The following is a 17,926-nucleotide window of genomic DNA, read 5'->3' as shown; positions in this document are numbered from 1 at the left end:
TCCCTGCTCCAGGAAGATCCCACATGTCGCGGAGCAACTAAACCCATGCGCCACAACTATTGAGCCTGCACTTTAGAGCCCATGAACCACAACTATTGAGTCCATGTGCCACAACTACTGAAGCCCACGCGCCTAGAGCCCGTGCTCCACAAGAGAAGCCACAGCAATGAGGAGGCCGCACACCACAACGAAGAGTAGCCCCCACTCACCACAACTAAAAAGAAAGCCCACGCACAGCAAAAAAGACCCAACACAGCCAATAAAATAAATAAATAAATTTATTAAAAAAAGAAAACCACCACAGGGAGAGATCAGGGGAAGGCAGAGAGAGCTTCAGACCAAGATACAGGTCTGATATTTGTGGAAGGAGAAAGGAAAGGAATGAGCATTGGAAAGGAAGAGTCTTATACAACATAGGTCCAAGAAAGGTTTGGCTAGGCTAATGAAGATTTTTCAAGTCAAAGTATCTGTTGGAAGAATCTCTTTTTTTTCATAGGATTGGGCCTGCCTTTGTAGCCCTACTGTTCTCTGGCATTGGCTGAGATTAGCCTATGGAAGTGTGGCTTTGATGCAAATGTGGGAGTAGATCTAGAGTGGCAGCAGGTGGGATCATCAACCAAATATACTGTCTGAAAGAAGATTTCAGTGGTGCATATTCATGGTCACCACAAGTACATACTGCATGAATAAATTTATGTGAATGGGAAAAACTTATCTATAGTGATAGAGAGCAAATAAATGGTTACTGGGGCTAGGGAGGGGATGGGAATTGATTGCATAGAGATACAAAGGAATTTGGGGTTTTGAAATTGTGCTATACCTGAAGTAGTTACACCATATATACATTTGTTGAACTCATCAAACTCTACGCTTAAAACAGGCACATTTTATTGTACATAAGTGATAAAGTTTACTGAAAAGCACAATGAGATACTACTTCACATTAACAATACCAAATGTTAGTGAGGATGTGCAGCACCTGAAACTCTCATATGTTTTAGTGGGAGTATAAAATTATACAACCATTTTGGAAAACTGTTTGTCAGTTTCTTATAAAGTTAAACAAATACCTATCCTATGACCCAGCAGTTCTACTCCTGGATATCAGCCCAAAAGAAATGCAAATGTATGTTCACAAAAGACTTATTTATGAATCTTCATGGGAGCTTTATTTATAATGGTCCAGAGCAACCCAAATATCCATCAATAGGTTAATTGATAAACATTGTGGAACACATATACAATAGAATACTACTGAGCTGATACATGCAACAACATGGATGAATCTCAGAAGTGTTGTATTGAGCAAAGAAGTTGGATACAAAAGACTACGTACTGTATGATTCCATTTATATAAAATTGTTGAGCAGGCAAAACTAATATATAGTGATAGAAATTAGAATATAGTTGCCATGAAAAACTCTCTGGAGTGAGGAAAATGTTTTATATCTTCATTGGTATATAAGTTTAATAGATGTTTATATTTGTCAAAACTCATCAAATTATATAGCTAAGAGCTGTGCATTTCACTGTATTTAAATTTTACCTCAATAAAAACTCAAAAAGAAGAAAGTAGTCACTAAAAATAAAAATCAAAGTGAAATAAATTAAGCTGTGTATTAAATTGATAGAATTCTTTCAAATGACTAAAATATAATAGTTTAACTATGTGTGTGTATATATATATATTTTTTTTTTGGCTGCCGGGTCTTCATTGTGACTTGCGGGCTTTTCTAGTTGTGGTGTGTGGGCTTTGTTGCAGTATGTGATATCTTAGTTCCCCAACCAGGGATCGAACCCTGGGCATCCTGCATTGGGAGCGTGGAGTCTTAACCACTGGACCACCAGGGAAGTCCCTAACTGGTATATTTTTTTTCAAAGAAATTTTATTGTGGTAAAATACATATAAAATTTACCATTTTAACCATTTTAAGTGTACAGTTTAGTGATATTAAATATGTCCATAATGTTGTGGAACCATCGCCACCATCCATCTCCAGAGTCTCCCCCCCGCCCCCCCCCCTTTTTTTTTAAGCCTACAGAACTCAGCATTCCCAGGTGGTCTCCCATCCCAGTGCTAACCAGGCCCAACCCTGCTTAACTTCTCTGAGATCAGATGAGATCAGGCACACTCAGGGTGGTGTGGCCATAGACTCTATACTTCTTTTTATCTTGTAAAATGGAAACTCCATACTCATTAAACAATAACTCCCAACCCCCTCCCCTGCCCCAGTCCCTGATAACCACCATTTGACATTCTCTCTCTCTGATCTTGACTACTCTAAATACCTTATATGAGTGGAATCACATAATATTTGTCTTCTTGTGACTGTCTTATTTCACTTAGCATAATGTCCTCAAGATTCATGCATGTTGTAGCGTACATCTTTACTGTACATTTTTATGGGATATACCCTAAGGAAAGAAATAACCTGCAAAAAAATGTTAAACTGTTTTCATTACTCATTAGTAATAATATTGGTTTTTTTTTTTTCAGAAATGGTTTTATATATGTAATAGAATAAAGAAAATAAATAAATGGTGCTAATATTATCAGGAACCAAGATGTGGATTTTACTAGAAAGAGATACAAATAAAAAATCAAGAAAGTTGGATAAAATCCCTGAAGTCCTAAAATTTAGTTAGAAAAACAATGACCAACTTAGTAGCAGTAAACATCCAACCATCCAAATTGTGGTCTTTAAATGCCATTTACTAGTAAATGAACCAAGGCTTCTTAGAGAAACATCTGATTCTAGATCTGGGGCAGGAAATAAGATGAACCTGGAACATCTTGTTATACCAAAAAGCAAGGAAGCTATCCAAAACTACTGGAATCATGTCGAAAGAACTCTGTAGCTAAACTGAAAGGACTTCCACAGTCCAAAGATGGGACAATATACATTTCAAAATGAACAGTAATTGCAGTGGGTTGAAGTACACACCAAATATGTTAAAACCCATAGTTCATAGTGATACTAAAAACAAAAGTCTCATAAGTCATCTTTGGAGTGTGCTGGAGAACCTCATTATTTAGAAAACTATTCTCTATTACATGGAGACCCTCAACTCATTATTTTGAAAACTAGTAAATCAAAGGAAAGAATCAAACATTTATCCTGCCATTCCTTAGGTAATCAAATATTTGATGAAGGGAAAGTTCTTATTTGTAGAAAAATTGCAGCTAGTAAATGAATTAGTGTGCTAAAATTAGAATATCACTTTTTTATAGCCCCTAGTGAAATAATGCAGCTAGGTAATAATTTCCAATGACTGCTAAACTATCAAGTAAAAAGAGGTAATGTTTGAACCTATTAATAAATTGTGACAGAACAAAAATACTTTAAACCAGATGTTATATGCCTCCTGATGAGATGCAATAGGAAGTTTATGGTACCAGTTATTCTTGCCAAAAAAAAAAAAAGGAACATAAATCTGAACAAGTATACCTATTTGCCCATGTATAAAAAAATAAAAAGGAAAATATTTTAAATAATACCACAGGAGTGCAATCAGAAAAATCCACAAAGTTGGAAATTTTACAGAACAAATGATTTGGTTTCATCAACAAATAAATAAATTGCAGGAAATAAAAAAGAGGAGAATTTACAGATTAAAAGAGGCCTAAGGTAAGTATCATGCAAATATAAAGTGTAAACCTTGTTTGGAATTAAAAAAAAATTATGAGACAATTGGAGAAACAAACACTATATATTTGATAACATTAAAAAATTACTGTTAATTTTCTTTAAATGTGTGTTAATGTTGTTATGTTTAAAAGATTCTTTATATTTAACACACATACAAGTATTTGTGGATGAAAGGATATGATGTCTGGGATTGTCTTAGAAACAATCAGTTGAGGGGAAGTGGGTGGGGATATAGTTCAAACAAGATTGGGCATTTATTGCTGGAGAGGGCATGGATAAAAGGGAACCCTCCTACACTGTTGATGGGGATGTAAGGTGGTGCAACTGTGAAAAACAGTATGGAGGTTCCTCAAAAAACTAAAAATAGAGTTGCTATATGACCCAGCAACCCCATTCCTGGGCATATATTCGGAAAAAACTGTAATTCGAAAAGATACATGCACCCCAGTGTTCACTGCTGCACTCTTTACAATACCCAAGACATAGAAACAACTGAAATGTCTATCAACAAATGAATGGATAAAGATGTGGTACATACGTGTAATGGAATATAAAAAAAGAGTGAAATAATGCCATTTGCAGCAGCATGGATGGACCTGGAGATTATTATACTAAGTGAAGTAAGTCAGAAAGAGAAAGACAAATACCATATGATGTCACTTATATGTGGACTCTAAAATATGACACAAATGAACTTACCTACAAAACAGAGACTCACAGATATAGAGAACAGACTTGTGGTTGCCAAGGATGGGGGATGGGGAGGGATAGGTTGGGAGTTTAGGATTAGTAGGTGCAAACTATTATATAGAGAATGGATAAACAACAAAGTCCTACTGTATAGCAGAGGGAATTGTATTTGATATCCTGCAATTAAATCATAATGAAAAAATATGAAAAAGAATGTGTATATGTGTATAACTGAATCACTTTGCTATACAGTAGACATTAACACAACACTGTAAATCAAGTATACTTAAATAAAATAAATTTTTAAAAAAGATTGAGCATTTGTTGATAATTGTTAAAGTTGAATGATAAATACATGGGTTATTTTTTCTTTCCTATTAAAAAAAAGTCTCCACGCTTTTTGTTATAAACAGCAGGAGGGATGAAGTTGCCATTGACTGAGATGGGGATGGCTGCAAGTGGAGCAGATTTGACAGAAATGATGAGTTCAGTTTTAAGCATGTCAAGTTTGAGATGTCAATTGGACATCCAAATGGAGATATTGAATAGGCTGTTAGGTGTATAAGTTCAGGATTTGGGAGAGAGGTCTTGGCTGGAGATACAAAGTTGGGAGTCATTGGTATACAAATGGTAGTTACAGCAATGAGACTGGATGAGATCAAGAAAGCAGTGAGAGTAAATAGAGCTTAGAACACAGTAAATGCTCAATAAATATTCATCAGTACCACATGACTAAAATTCCTTCTTTTGATTTCTTTCTTCTCTGCATTCCTGTAACACTTTTATTGTATCCTGTATTATAGTTATTTGGAGAGTTGGTTAAATAAACAAGGATGAGGAACAGAATGTGATATACACCCACACGGGGTATTACTCAGGCTACTGAGATCACAACACAGATATGCCTTGGGGATATGCTAAGTGAAATAAGCCAGACACAAAAGGACAAATGTTGTATGAGTCCATTTGTATGAGGTGCCCAGAGGAGTCAAATTCATAGAGACAGAAAGCAGAATGGTGGTTGTCAAGGGCTGGAGGGAGAGGGGAATGGGGAAATAAATGTTGAATGGGCACAGAGTTTTAGTTTGGGAAGATAAAAAGGTTCTGGGGGTGGATGATGGTGATGGTCGCACATCAATGTACTTAATGCCACTAAACCATGCATTTAAAAATGGTTAAAGCAGTAAATGTCATGTTATGTATATTTTACCACAATAAAAAAATGAACAGGAGCCATGTGACAAAATGTTAACAACATGTGAATCTAGGTGAAAGGGTTTGTGAGAGATTATTATACTGTTTTTTTGGGTTTTTATAAAGTTTTTATTTACTTATTTTTAAAATTATTTATTTTATTTTTGGCTGCGTTGTGTCTTCATTGCTGCCCATGGCCTTTTCTAGTTGTGGAGAGCGGGGGCTACTCTTCCTTGCGGTGCACAGGCCTCTCATTGCGGTGGCTTCTCTTGTTGCAGAGCATGGGCTCTAGGCTCGTGGGCTTCAGTAGTTGCAGCATGTGGGCTCAGTAGTTGTGGCTTGCGGGCTCTAGAGCACAGGCTCAGTAGTTGTGGCGCACGGGCTTAATTGCTCCGCAGCATGTGGGATCTTCCTGGACCAGGGATCGAACCCGTGTCTCCTGCATTGGCAGGCAGATTCTTAATCACTGTGCCACCAGGGGAGCCCCATACTGTTTTTTTTATTATACTATTTTTGTAATTATTCTGTTGCTCTGAGATTTTTTTTCAAAATAAAAATTTTACTTAATATTAACAGAAGGATGTTCTGTAGAGGTAAGATATAGACCAGTTAGGATTTCTTCCATTGCAGGGATTGTAGTTACCTATTAAGCATATCAGCCAGGAGTTAAGAAGTTAAGACAGTATCAAAGGCAATTATTGACTACCTTAGGCAATTTGCTTTCATATTTTAATCATGTCATCAACTTCTTTGTTGACTTAGCTTCCTCATAAGGATGTGGAATTGACAACTTTTCATTTTGCTCCTCTGTTTTCTTTGTATTTATTTTTTAATTAAAACAATTTTTTAAAAAATTTATTGGCTGTCTTGGGTCTTCGTTACTGCGTGTGGGCTCTCTCTAGTTGTGGCGAACAGGAGCTACTCTTCGTTGTCGTGCACAGGCTTCTCATTGCGGTGGCTTCTCTTGCTGTGGAGCATGAGCTCTAGATGTGCAGGCTTCAGTAGTTGTGACAGGTGGGCTCATTAGTTATGGCTCACGGGCTCTAGAGCACAGGCTCAGTAGTTGTGGCACACGGGCTTAGTTGCTCCATGGCATGGGGGATCTTCCTGGACCAGGGATTGAACCCATGTCCCCTGCATTGGCAGGTGGTTCTTAACCACTGTGCTACCAGGGAAGCCCCCATATTATTATTATTTTTTAATTAATTAATTAATTAAATTTATTGGCTGCATTGGGTCTTTGTTGCTGCCCACGGGCTTTCTCTAGTTGCTGCGAGTGGGGGCTACTCTTCATTGTGGTGCGCAGGCTCCTCATTGTAGTGGTTTCTCTTGTTGTAGAGCACGGGCTCTAGGTTCATGGGCTTCAATAGTTGTGGCACATGGGCTCAGTAGTTGTGGCTCATGGGCTCTAGAGCACAGGCTCAATAGTTGTGGCACACGGGCTTAGTTGCTCCATGGCATGTGGAATCTTCCCAGGGCAGGGCTCGAACCCGTGTCCCCTGCATTGGCAGGCAGATTCTTTACCACTGCGCCACCTAGGAAGTCCCCCTGTATTATTTTAATGTTTACGAATTTCTAGACACTAGAGACACCCATATTTAGTATTCAAGTAAAAATACACCCTAAAATAAAAAAAGTTCTATACCAACTGTTTTGCCATTTCTTGGTTACTGTTCCTCCTCAATCATAGATATATAAAACCTCTGCAGTTAGACAGACTGGATTCTTACAGATTCTGAGACATCGTGCAAATCATGTCACCTCTCTAAGCCTTAGCGTCCTCATCTGTAACCCTCAAAGAGTTATAAAGCTTTTTAGGTGAAATAATGAATGTAAAACAGAGCACAATGCCTGCCACTTAGTAAAAATGTAATGCATGTTAATAATAAATTATATCATTGGTATATGACTGGGCATGATTGTGTAGGTCCAAGTGCAAGAGAAGGCAGCCTAGGGATCAGAATCAATTCTGTGTTAAATACAAGTCAGTTTTTAATGCTTTAATATTGCAGCTTAAAAGGGATATGTAATAGTTTATCATTAAATTTAGTACTTATCCTCAGTAAAGTTCTTTGCCACTGAGCTTCAAAACTATGCATTTCCAGAGGAAAACCATGAAGCAAATGTAAAGGTTGGTGAATAGTGTCTGTGAGGTAGGATTAAACCATCTGACCTTCTTTTACTTAGAGAAGTCTATGAGGAGACCTGAGAAAAAGACTGTCAAACTAAGTATGTAGTATTTATGTTCATTGTTTGATTACTAGAATTATTAGATCAGGTGAGATGATCCCAGTCTTAGGAGAATTTGCTAGCTTTTAAAATGACCAGTTAAAGACAGTATGAGTGGAAGTGGCTTTAAATTCTAGAATAAAGAATTTAGGTTAGATGATTAGAAGAAACATTTCTGACAATAAGGTTTGTTAAACTTCAAAGTGAGTTACCATAGGGTCTGATGGAATTTTCTAGTCTGGTAGGACTTTAGAGGTAGATCAGATTCCTTGGAGGTGGCCTAGGTAAAGAAGCACCTGTAGATAGGCAATTATGCTGATGGACCTTTGCAGTCTAAGAGTCAATAAAGGCCTTTGGCTCACCTAACTGTAATCAGTCACAGCCTCAGTGGGTAACCATTCTGCCTGCATTTTCTGATCTTTTTGGGTAATTTAATGATTAACTTATCATCCTACTTAACAAGGAATTCACAGTTTTTCTTCACAGTTTTTTTTTAAGGCTCTTGTTTTATTTAGTAATGGAAATGGCTCAGACTCATTTATTTATCTATTTATTTTTAGTTATGCTTATTGAGGTTTAATTTATCCTTTTTAGTGTAGAATTTTATGTTTTGACAAACACATACAGTTGTTTGTCAAATAATCAAGAATGTCTACTTATTTATGTCTTTCCTGGAGATGGTAAATGCAATAGCAGGACAGAGAAGGGCAAAAATATAGTGACTTGGGGAATTTTTGTGGGAATCAAGGTCAAGATTTGCCTACAGCAGGACCTTATTGTGCTGTCTTGAATCTAGCAGATGAATTCCCTTTGTCTACCTAGTTTAGTCAATATTGACCTTACCAGGTTTTTTTAGGATTAAATTTATTCGGTCACTGGTCTTCAGCATGGGCGGGCGGGTAAGAGAGTAGTCAATTATAAATGATTTCAAGATTAAGAAGTGGGATGTGTCTCTATGTGCTCCGTTCCACTTTTTGCTCCACTAATAAAACATTCTGGGGACCCTAATTATATTCTAGTTATAGCAACAATAGATTCTAGGTTTTACAGGACAGTTTCGTTTCAAAGAGTCTGTCTTTTTGTTCTCATAAGTAACATATACTCAGATGACATGCTTTGATTTTTGGTTTGGAAAATATGATCAATGTAATTTACAACAGCAGGGAGAAGATTGGTTGGTAGAAGGCTCCAGTTCAGCTTGGCCTATATCAAGTGTTGAATTGGGTATTTTCAGAATTGGAGAATCATGGTTGGGCTATGCTTAAGTCATTCCGAGCCTGAGGTAGAGAGAGAAAACTACTTCCTATTAAATGCCTACTATGTATATGCCTGGCAGTATGCTAGGTGCTTTTCCTATCTACAGCTGCTCTGGCTAGAATTCCACCCCAGATCCAACCACCACTTAAAAACAAAAAACAAACCTCTCCCCCCCCAACCCCCCCCACATATTCCTCATGGAGCCTCCTTCATTAATACAAGTCACAGCTGCCACACCCTCTACAGGACCCTGGCACCATAATTAGGATAATAGACTCTCAAGGCTTGGAGGAATCTTTGAGGTCATCTAGTTAAAGGGGCGGCAGCTGTCCTCCTCACCGCCGAGTCTGACAGTTACTGTGCTCAATTGTCTCAACTGGAGGTGCAAAAAATGTCTGGAGCTGTGGTCTCTGTAGGCTGCAGCTCCACGAAAGATAGGTCAACGATAAGCAAATGTGAAGCTTGAACTACGACGTTCCAGACTGGAAAGGGTAATGGAGAAAAATATGGCTTACAGGGGCCCTCAGACAATGTAAATGGAAAAAAATTTTATTTAATTTTTTAAAGAACTGGCAGAAACGTAATGTGAAGCCCTTGAACTCAGGTAGAGGCCTACAAAACGGATCCTGATTGACCCGGTAAACCCCAAAGAATCCTCTCTTTCTTCAGTTTCACCAGCTCTGAAATTCTAGCCATCCTGGATCTACTTTGCCCTTTTATTAGAAAGCCAGGAAACCCTCTCGTTTTCCACGGAAGAGGGTGAGAGAAAGGGCCTTATGGTGCATGAACCATAGGCCCATGAACGATTGGTCTTTTCTCTTATGTCTGAGTAGTGGTACAAGCAACCGTCTTGGAGGCAGGGGAATCTATTTCACGCCCTCTCAAGGTCCCTTGGGTTCAAGGATACTGTCATTCTCTGGCTGTACTAGAAAGGAGGGCCTGCAACGTCCAGGCTGCCATGGAAACACGCCGCCGTGTTCCTTTTTCTTACGTGGGGCGGGGCACCACGCCTCAGCAACCAATCATCCACAGGCTTTCTTGAGTGGCGGGCAGCATCAGCGAATGGGCGAGCCGATACTGCGTGACGCGACGGGAAAGGGGGAGTTCGCGGCCGGTGGCGGCGGTGGCTACAGCGGCGACCTGGGGATCGAGCTGGAGGGACCTGGGGAGCTTGCGGAGATTTCTAGCACGAGCGCGAGGGAGCTCCCGCTGGGATGCCTGGTACTGTTTGGAGAAAAGTGGGGGAGTAGTCGGCCCTGAAGACTTGGGTTTCGGACCTGAAGGGATGGCAGACCGGAGGGGGCGGGGTGGCAAGCATGGCGGCTGTGACGGGGAAAGGGTTGGAGGGCCCTGAGGAGGGGGTGGGGTAGCCCTAGCTAGGAAGACTGGGTGGTCGTGAGGAAGCGTGAAGGGCTGTAGGGGTTCAGACTAGCAGAGATTACAGAGAAGCCTTTTGGGGTGCGGTGGAGGCACCAGAAGGACGTATGGAGAGTTGTGGGGGATGGAAAAAGGGGCGGGGAGAGAAGAGGTTAGGAAGGAGGGGAAAGGGTGTCTCCGGGAAGGTGATGGAAGGGGGAGAGAAGGATAGGCAGGCTGATTGTAAATAACGAGGAAATCGGGCCTTGGGACGTAAGATAGGAAAGTGCTTGCAGCGATTATAATGTTCTAATTGGAAGAGTCGTACGCTGGTCCCCTTTTCCACGTCTTGTACTTCCGCCTCATTATTTAAGCTCAAACTGCGTGAGGATGGATAGTAGGTTACACAGAACTGATCTTTTGTTATTCCATTCCAGGGGAGCAGATGGACCCTACTGGAAGTCAGTTGGATTCAGATTTCTCTCAGCAAGACACCCCTTGCCTGATAATTGAAGATTCTCAGCCTGAAAGCCAGGTTCTAGAGGATGATTCTGGTTCTCACTTCAGTGTGCTATCTCGACACCTTCCTAATCTACAGACACACAAAGAGAACCCTGTGTTGGTGAGTGATAGGAAATGATTGAGTAGATTTTTTTTTTTACCCTAATCTAGACCAACCTGCAAATGTAAGTACTTAGGAGATGACTATCTTTTGGATAAAGTTGGTTAGAAAATGAAATCAGCATTTTCACAGGAATATGCCTCAATTTGGATTATTTCGTATATAGTGGGTATATTATGTATGTATATTTTCTAGGATGTTGTGTCCAGTACTGAACAAACAGCTGGAGAAGAACAAGGAGACAGTAATAGTGGCTTCAGTGAACATCTGAAAGAAAACAAAGCTTCAGGTGAGGTCCCTTTTGCAAAGGTGCTCTTATTGGAGCTAAGTGGATGTATGTAAGGAAGTCTAGCACAGTGTCTGGTGCATAGTAGGTACTCAAAAGGTTGGTTTTCTAACGTAGCTGATTAGATTGGTATTGTCTACATTCCTGAATTTGTGTTAAAGTTTAGTGATAAATGCCTTTTGTGCTAATACCCAATTATTTTTTTCAGAGTCTATGGATTCTTCTCATTTGGACACATGTGGTTCCATCAGTCAAGTCATTGAACAGTTGCCTCAGCCAAATAGGACAAGCAGGTATACTAGTGTTTGAAGGAATTTATTTAAATGTTATTAGTGGATCAGTTCTTTTATCTGTACCTGTTGTCTCATCCCATGGATACAAGGATTCATCTTATTTTTGTGAATGAGGGAGTGGGATTTGAGAATTGTATTAACTAGCATTCTATTGGTGCTGATAGCTGGAGTCTCTTTTGTGAAGGTGGTAACATTTTTTTTACACCTACATTATTCAAAATGTGATCTATCTTGTGCATGTGAAACAAACATTCCTCGTTCTTAGTTTGGATATGACTTATTAGTAGAAAAAATCATCAAAAAATATTTAGGTATATTATCAAAACAGTTAGGCATGGTTTCTACCTACCAACCAAAGAACCTTACCAGTTTTAGACCAAGAATGTTTAATTCATACCCTAAACAGTATTCAGTTGTTACTTTGTCTCCTGTGTATCTTTATAGGAAGTTTTTAGGAAGTTTTTTTTTTTTTTTTTTTTGGGCACACGGGCTTAGTTGCTCCGCGGCATGTGGGATGTGGGATCTTCCTGGAGCTGGGATCGAACCTGTGACCTCTGCATTGGCAGGCGGATTCTTAACCACTGCGCCACCTAGGAAGCCCCCTCCTGTGTATCTTTACATTGTCCATTTATTGCATTTATCCTCTATGTTAGGCATTAGATTGGATGTTTGATATATTCAGCCATTTAATTTCATCCTTAAAGCAGCTGTACAATAAACACATTATATTACTTCCGTTACTTAGCACAGGGAAAGTGTTGGGCAAAGAAGTTAAAAAACTTACTCTAGGGTACATTGCTAGTAAGTGACAGAGCTGGGCTTTGAGTCCTTCTGAGTCAAGTGCCTCTCTTTCCTTTTTTTTCTTTTTAAAAACTTATTTCTTATTTTATTTATTTATTTATTTTTGGCTGCGATGGGTCTTCGTTGCTGTGTGCGGGCTTTGTCTAGTTGTGGTGAGTGGGGGCTACTCTTCCTTGCAGTGCGCAGGCTTCTCAGTGCGGTGGCTTCTCTTGTGGCGCACAGGCTCTAGGCGCGTGGGCTTCAGTATTTGCAGCATGTGGGCTCAGTAGTTGTGGCACATGGGCTTAGTTGCTCCTCGGCATGTGGGATCTTCCTGGACCAGGACTCGAACCCGTGTCCCCTGCATTGGCAGGTGGGTTCTTAACTACTGCACTGCCAGGGAAGTCCCTCTCTTTCTTTTTTACTGCTCAACTCCCCAGTTCTCCTAAGATCAAAGGAGAACATAGGAGTCTTGAGGTGGCAGAATAGTAAAGGGAGGTAGTCAGAAAGGAGAATGTTAGTTTGAGGTGAAAGACTACGGTTTTATCTCAAAAATAAATGCTTTTTTTGGTGTGTGTGTATGTTTTCCATTTAATACTCTGTGTTTGCACTTAAATTTTTTCTCTCAAATCATCAGTTGGATGCTTTAGGACAGTCTGCAAATTGGTGGACTTATTTTGGCCTGCAGGTGGGTTCCAGTTGGCCCACACACAGTTGTAAAATATATTTGAATTAATTGATAGAATTTAAAAATAGGGAAATTTCACACAGAACTTAGATTTCCATGTTCTGGGATTACTAGTCCTGAAGTAATGCAACTGTTGTATTATTGGCAGCAGTTGGCTGGAGCTGTAAGTAGCAGCCAACCTCTGCTTAGGTAGGGCACAAGTGCTATGGTCTGTCATACTGCTTGTAACTCACTGTTGTACTTGGACACTGAGGCCAGGTATTCTTTTTTTCATTTATCTTAGGGCTTGTGTGTTTGTTCTTAAACCCAGCCACTTCACTCATTTATGTTACCTTTCTTTGCTTTTTTGTAGGCATTTAAGTTTTTATGATACCTCTTTAGGAACACGTGCCAAACTTATCTGTGTTTTTGTGGCTCAGCACCTGGGTTTGAACCGTTGGGGACGGAATGCATGTATACCCCTTGTTATAAATGAATGGTACCATTTGAGAAGTCTCATGCTACTTCTTTTCCCTTTCGAATCAACATGTTGCTCTTTCTTTAAAAAAAATACTTGAACGCTTACATTCAGTAAACATGCAGGCACTGTGACAGGTGTTTTAAAGCATCTTTGCCATCATGGAGCTTACAATTTAATAGGGGAGACATGTTAAATAATTACATAAATAGCTGTTCATTGAGAATTGTGATCATTGTGAAGAGGAAAAAAATAGAATATATAACCTAACCTGGGGGATAAGGGAAAAGCTCTTTGAGAAAGATGATCTAAACTATAAATACATATTTGTTAGGCATAGTTGAAGGGCTGGGAAGAATTGTGGCATGTGGGAGGAGGAGCTTTCCATACAGAGGGAACAGCGTGTGTAAAGGCCGTGAAATTGCAAAGAATGTGGGATTGATTCCAAAAGAATGAAAGCTCTTCAAAACACATGTATACTGACCTCTTTATGTTGTCTTTATTCATTAATGCAGATATTTTGAAAAAGGCTGCTTGTGAACTTTTATACATCATAAAATTCGAAAAGAACTTCTCTTATCTGATGCCCTATTGATGTAAGCCTATGGTCCTAAACTTGAAGTGTCCTAAAATATTATGCTGAAGATATTTTTATTTCCCTGTTAAACATTTTAAAAAATTGAGATGATTGTAGATTCACATGCATTTGTAAGAAATAATGCAGAGAGAGTCTTTTTACACTTTTCCCGGTTTCCCCCAATGGTACCATTTTGCAAAACTATAGTATAATTTGACAACCAGAATATCAACATTGATAAAATCCATTGAACTTATTCAGATTTCCTTAGTTTTACTTGTACTCGTGTGTGTGTGTGTGTATTAATTTTTATACAGCTTGATCACCTATGTTGGTTTATCCACCACTGGTCAAGATGCTGAATAGCTCCACCACCACCAGGAGCTCTAGTGTTGTCCTTTTATAACCGCACCCACCTCCTTCTCCTGCACCTGAACCCCTGGCAACCACTAAGGCCATCTTCTGGGGGATTCCCTGGTGGTCCAGTGGTTAGGAGTCTGTGCTTTCACTGCTGAGAGTGTGGGTTCAATCCCTGGTTGGGGAGCTAAGATCTCACATGCCGCATGGCGCCAAAAAAAAAAAAAAAGATCATCCTCCGTTGGTAAAGTTTTGTCATTTAAAACATTATATAAGTAGAATCATACAGTATATAATCTTTGGGGATTGGCTTTTTTCAATCAACATAACTCCCAGGAGATCCATCTGAGTTATTGCATGTATCAGTTCCTTTTTATTGCTGAGTAGTGTTCCATGGTATGAATGTATCATAATTTGTTTAACATTGACCTCTTGAAAGAAATCTGGGTTGATTCCAGTTTTTGGCTAATATAAATAATGCTGCTATGAATATTTGCATATAGGTTTTTGTACATCTTCATATCTCTAGGATAAATGGCCAGGTGGCAATTGCTGGGTCATATGGTAGTTGCATATTTAGTTTTTTTAGGAAACTGCTGAACTCTTTTCTAGAGTGGCTGTATCATTTTATAGTCTCACTAGCAGTGTATGAGACATCCAGTTTCTCTCCATTTTCATCAGCATTTGGTGTTGTCACTATTTTTTATTTTAGCTATTCTGATAAGTGTGTGGTGATATCTGATTGAGGTTTTAATTTGCGTTTCCCTAATGGCTAGTGATGGTGAACATCTTTTCATGTGCTTCTTTGCCATTTGTACATCCTCTTCAAGGAAATGTCTGTTTATGTCTTTTGCCTATTTTCTAATTGGATTTTTTTTATTATGTTTTGAGAATTCTTTATATATTCTATATACTAGTCCTTTGTAGGATGTGTGGTTTGCAGATATTTTCTCCCGGTCTATAGCTTGGCTTTTCATGCTTTTAAGAGGTTTTTTTCCATAGAGCATGTTTTTTAATTTTGATGAGATCAGTTAAATATTTTTAACAGAGTAATATAAATGCATAGTTTATTTTAAAAAGAGCTTATAATGAAAAGCAAAGAGTCCATTCCCATTGTTGGTCCCCTTTCACAGAGGTAACCCTTTTTAAGTGTTTGTGTTTTTACTTGTTTGGGAGGTTATCTTCCTAGCTCTTAATACTATTGTAAAACTAAGCAACGCTGTTGTATTACCATTTCTTGTTTTAATAGATTAAGACAATTGAGTTCTATAATGAAAGATGAGGTTTTAACTCACAACACTTGTAATTTTTTAAAAAAATTTAAAAATTAATTTTTATTTATTGGCTACCTTAGGTCTTTGTTGTTGCACATGGGCTTTCTGTAGTTGTGGTGAGCGGGAGCTACTCTTCATTGTGGTGCACAGGCTTCTCATCGCTGTGGCTTCTCTTGTTGTGGAGCACAGGCTCTAGGTGCATGGGCTTCAGTAGTTGTGCATGGGCTTAGTTGCTCCTCGGCATGTGGGATCTTCCTGGACCAGGGCTCAAACCCGTGTCCCCTGCATTGGCAGGCAGATTCTTAACCACTGTGCTACCAGGGAAGCCCAGTGCTCTCCTAATTATTGTTGATAATTATTTTATTTCTTTTATTGTCTACTTTTATATTTCTAAATAATGTAATTAAACTTGTTTTCCCATCAGTTTTGGATAATGGAGAAAAGTTTAATATCAGTACTTGTCTGTAATCTGATTAATTTCAAGCCTCTTCTGATTCACCTAATCATTCTACACATATTTATTGAGTATTTCCTATATGCCAAGCACTGTTGAGTTTTGGGGATACAAAGTGGGCAGAAGAGATAAGAAACCCTAGACCTTAACATAGCTTACGTTCGTATATGGGATATAGCAATGCATGATAGAGAAGTAAAAATATATAGTATCTTAGACTCTGATAGGGCTGAAGAGAAGAATAAAGCAGAGAGGGGGATGGGAAACATCAAAGGAGTTGCAGGTTTAGGTAGGGTGACTTAGGGGATGCTTCACTGATGTGACATTTGACTGAAAATCTTAAGTGAATAAATTATCTCTGCTGTTATTTGGGATAAATGTAATCCATGCATAGAGAACAGCAAATGCAAAGGCCCTGAGGGAAGAGTGTGCCTGGAATATTTGAGACATGACAAGGAGTTTAGTGTGGCTGGCGTGGGGTGCTTGAGAGGAGTGGGAGAAGAGGTCAGAGAAGTGAGGGGGGGACCAGAATATATAAGGCTTAATGGATCATTGTGAGGAATTTGGCTGTTACTCTTAGTGAGATAGGAACGTATTTAATGGTTTTGAGCAGAGGGATGACTTGATCTGACTTAGATATGAACAGGATCACTCTGGCTGCTGCATCAAGAACAGACTGAAGGGTATACAGTTTTTGTGCGTTATACCTCGATAAAGCTAGGAAAATAAAAATAAAAATTAAAAAAAGAAGCCATTCAAATTAAATTAAAAAAGGAATAGTCTGAAGGGAGAGCAAGGGCAGAAGCAGGAAGCCCTACTAGGAGACAATTGAAATAATTTAGGCAAAATGTGACAGTGGCTGGACCAGAGTAGAAGTGGATGAGGAGTGGTGAGATTCTGGGGTTCTGAAAATAAGATTCAAAGACAGATTGGCTGTGAAGTTTGAGAGAAATGAAGGAGGTAACAGTGATTCCACGTTTTTGGTTTGGGAACTAGAAGCATGGAGTTGCTGGTTTTTTTGTTTTTTTTTATAAATTTATTTATTTATTTATTGGCTGTGTTGGGTCTCTTTTTTTTTTTTTTTGCTGTGCGCGGCCTTTCTCTCTTTTTTTTTTTTAGTTGTGGTGAGTGGGGGCTACTCTTTGTTGTAGTGCGCGGGCTCCTCATTGCCGTGGCTTCTCGTTGCGGAGCACGGGCTCTAGGTGCGTGGGCTTCAGTAGTTGCAGCCCATGGGCTCAATAGTTGTGGCTCACGGGCTCCAAAGCGCAGGCTTAATAGTTGTGGCACACGGGCTTAGTTGCTCCGCGGCATGTGGGATCTTCCTGGGGCAGGGATTGAACCTCTGTCCCCTGCATTGGTAGGCAGATTCTCAACCACTGCACCACCTAGGAAGCCCTGGAGTTGCTGTTGATTGAGATGGAGAAGACTGCAGGGGAAGGTCAGTTATAGACATGTTAAAGTTGAGCTGCCTTTTCAATTGCCAGTTGGAGGCAATTGCTGTGAAAGTCTGGAGCTCAGGGGGAAGATCTAAGCTGGAGATTTAAAATTGCAGAGTCATAAGCATATGGATGATATTCAAAGCCATGAGTTTGGATGAGATCAGTAAGGGGGTGAGTGTTGGTGAAGAAGAGGTCCAAGGACTCACTGTGCCTACCAGCATTTGGAGGTCAGGGACATAAAGAAAACCACCAGAAGAGACTGAGGAAGATCCAAGGTGTGTGGTTTGTGCTGTCTTTCATTGCTCTTCTACTTTTTGTCATAC

At 39.4% G+C, this 17,926-nt stretch overlaps 1 protein-coding gene and 1 pseudogene across 7 annotated transcripts in view; one reads left to right on the top strand and one right to left on the bottom strand.

Moving 5' to 3' along the window:
- Positions 1-2,033: 2,033 nt before the first annotated feature.
- LOC130847452 (5S ribosomal RNA) lies at positions 2,034-2,154 on the bottom strand (annotated as a pseudogene).
- A 7,951-nt stretch (positions 2,155-10,105) lies between these two features.
- TP53BP1 (tumor protein p53 binding protein 1) overlaps positions 10,106-17,926 on the top strand; it is an 83,535-nt gene continuing 75,714 nt past the window's right edge. For all 7 annotated transcript variants that reach the window (XM_057721900.1, XM_057721905.1, XM_057721901.1 and 4 more), the window contains exons 1-4: positions 10,106-10,241; positions 10,814-10,998; positions 11,194-11,287; positions 11,493-11,577. In XM_057721900.1, the coding sequence (XP_057577883.1) occupies positions 10,235-10,241; positions 10,814-10,998; positions 11,194-11,287; positions 11,493-11,577 (371 nt within the window). In that variant the 5' untranslated portion in view covers positions 10,106-10,234. The remainder of the gene's footprint in view (positions 10,242-10,813; positions 10,999-11,193; positions 11,288-11,492; positions 11,578-17,926) is intronic.

Source organism: Hippopotamus amphibius, chromosome 2 (genome assembly GCF_030028045.1).
Source record: "Hippopotamus amphibius kiboko isolate mHipAmp2 chromosome 2, mHipAmp2.hap2, whole genome shotgun sequence".
Taxonomy (NCBI): domain Eukaryota; kingdom Metazoa; phylum Chordata; class Mammalia; order Artiodactyla; family Hippopotamidae; genus Hippopotamus; species Hippopotamus amphibius.
Note: the sequence above shows the minus strand (reverse complement) of the source record. Positions and strands in the feature narration are given on the sequence as shown.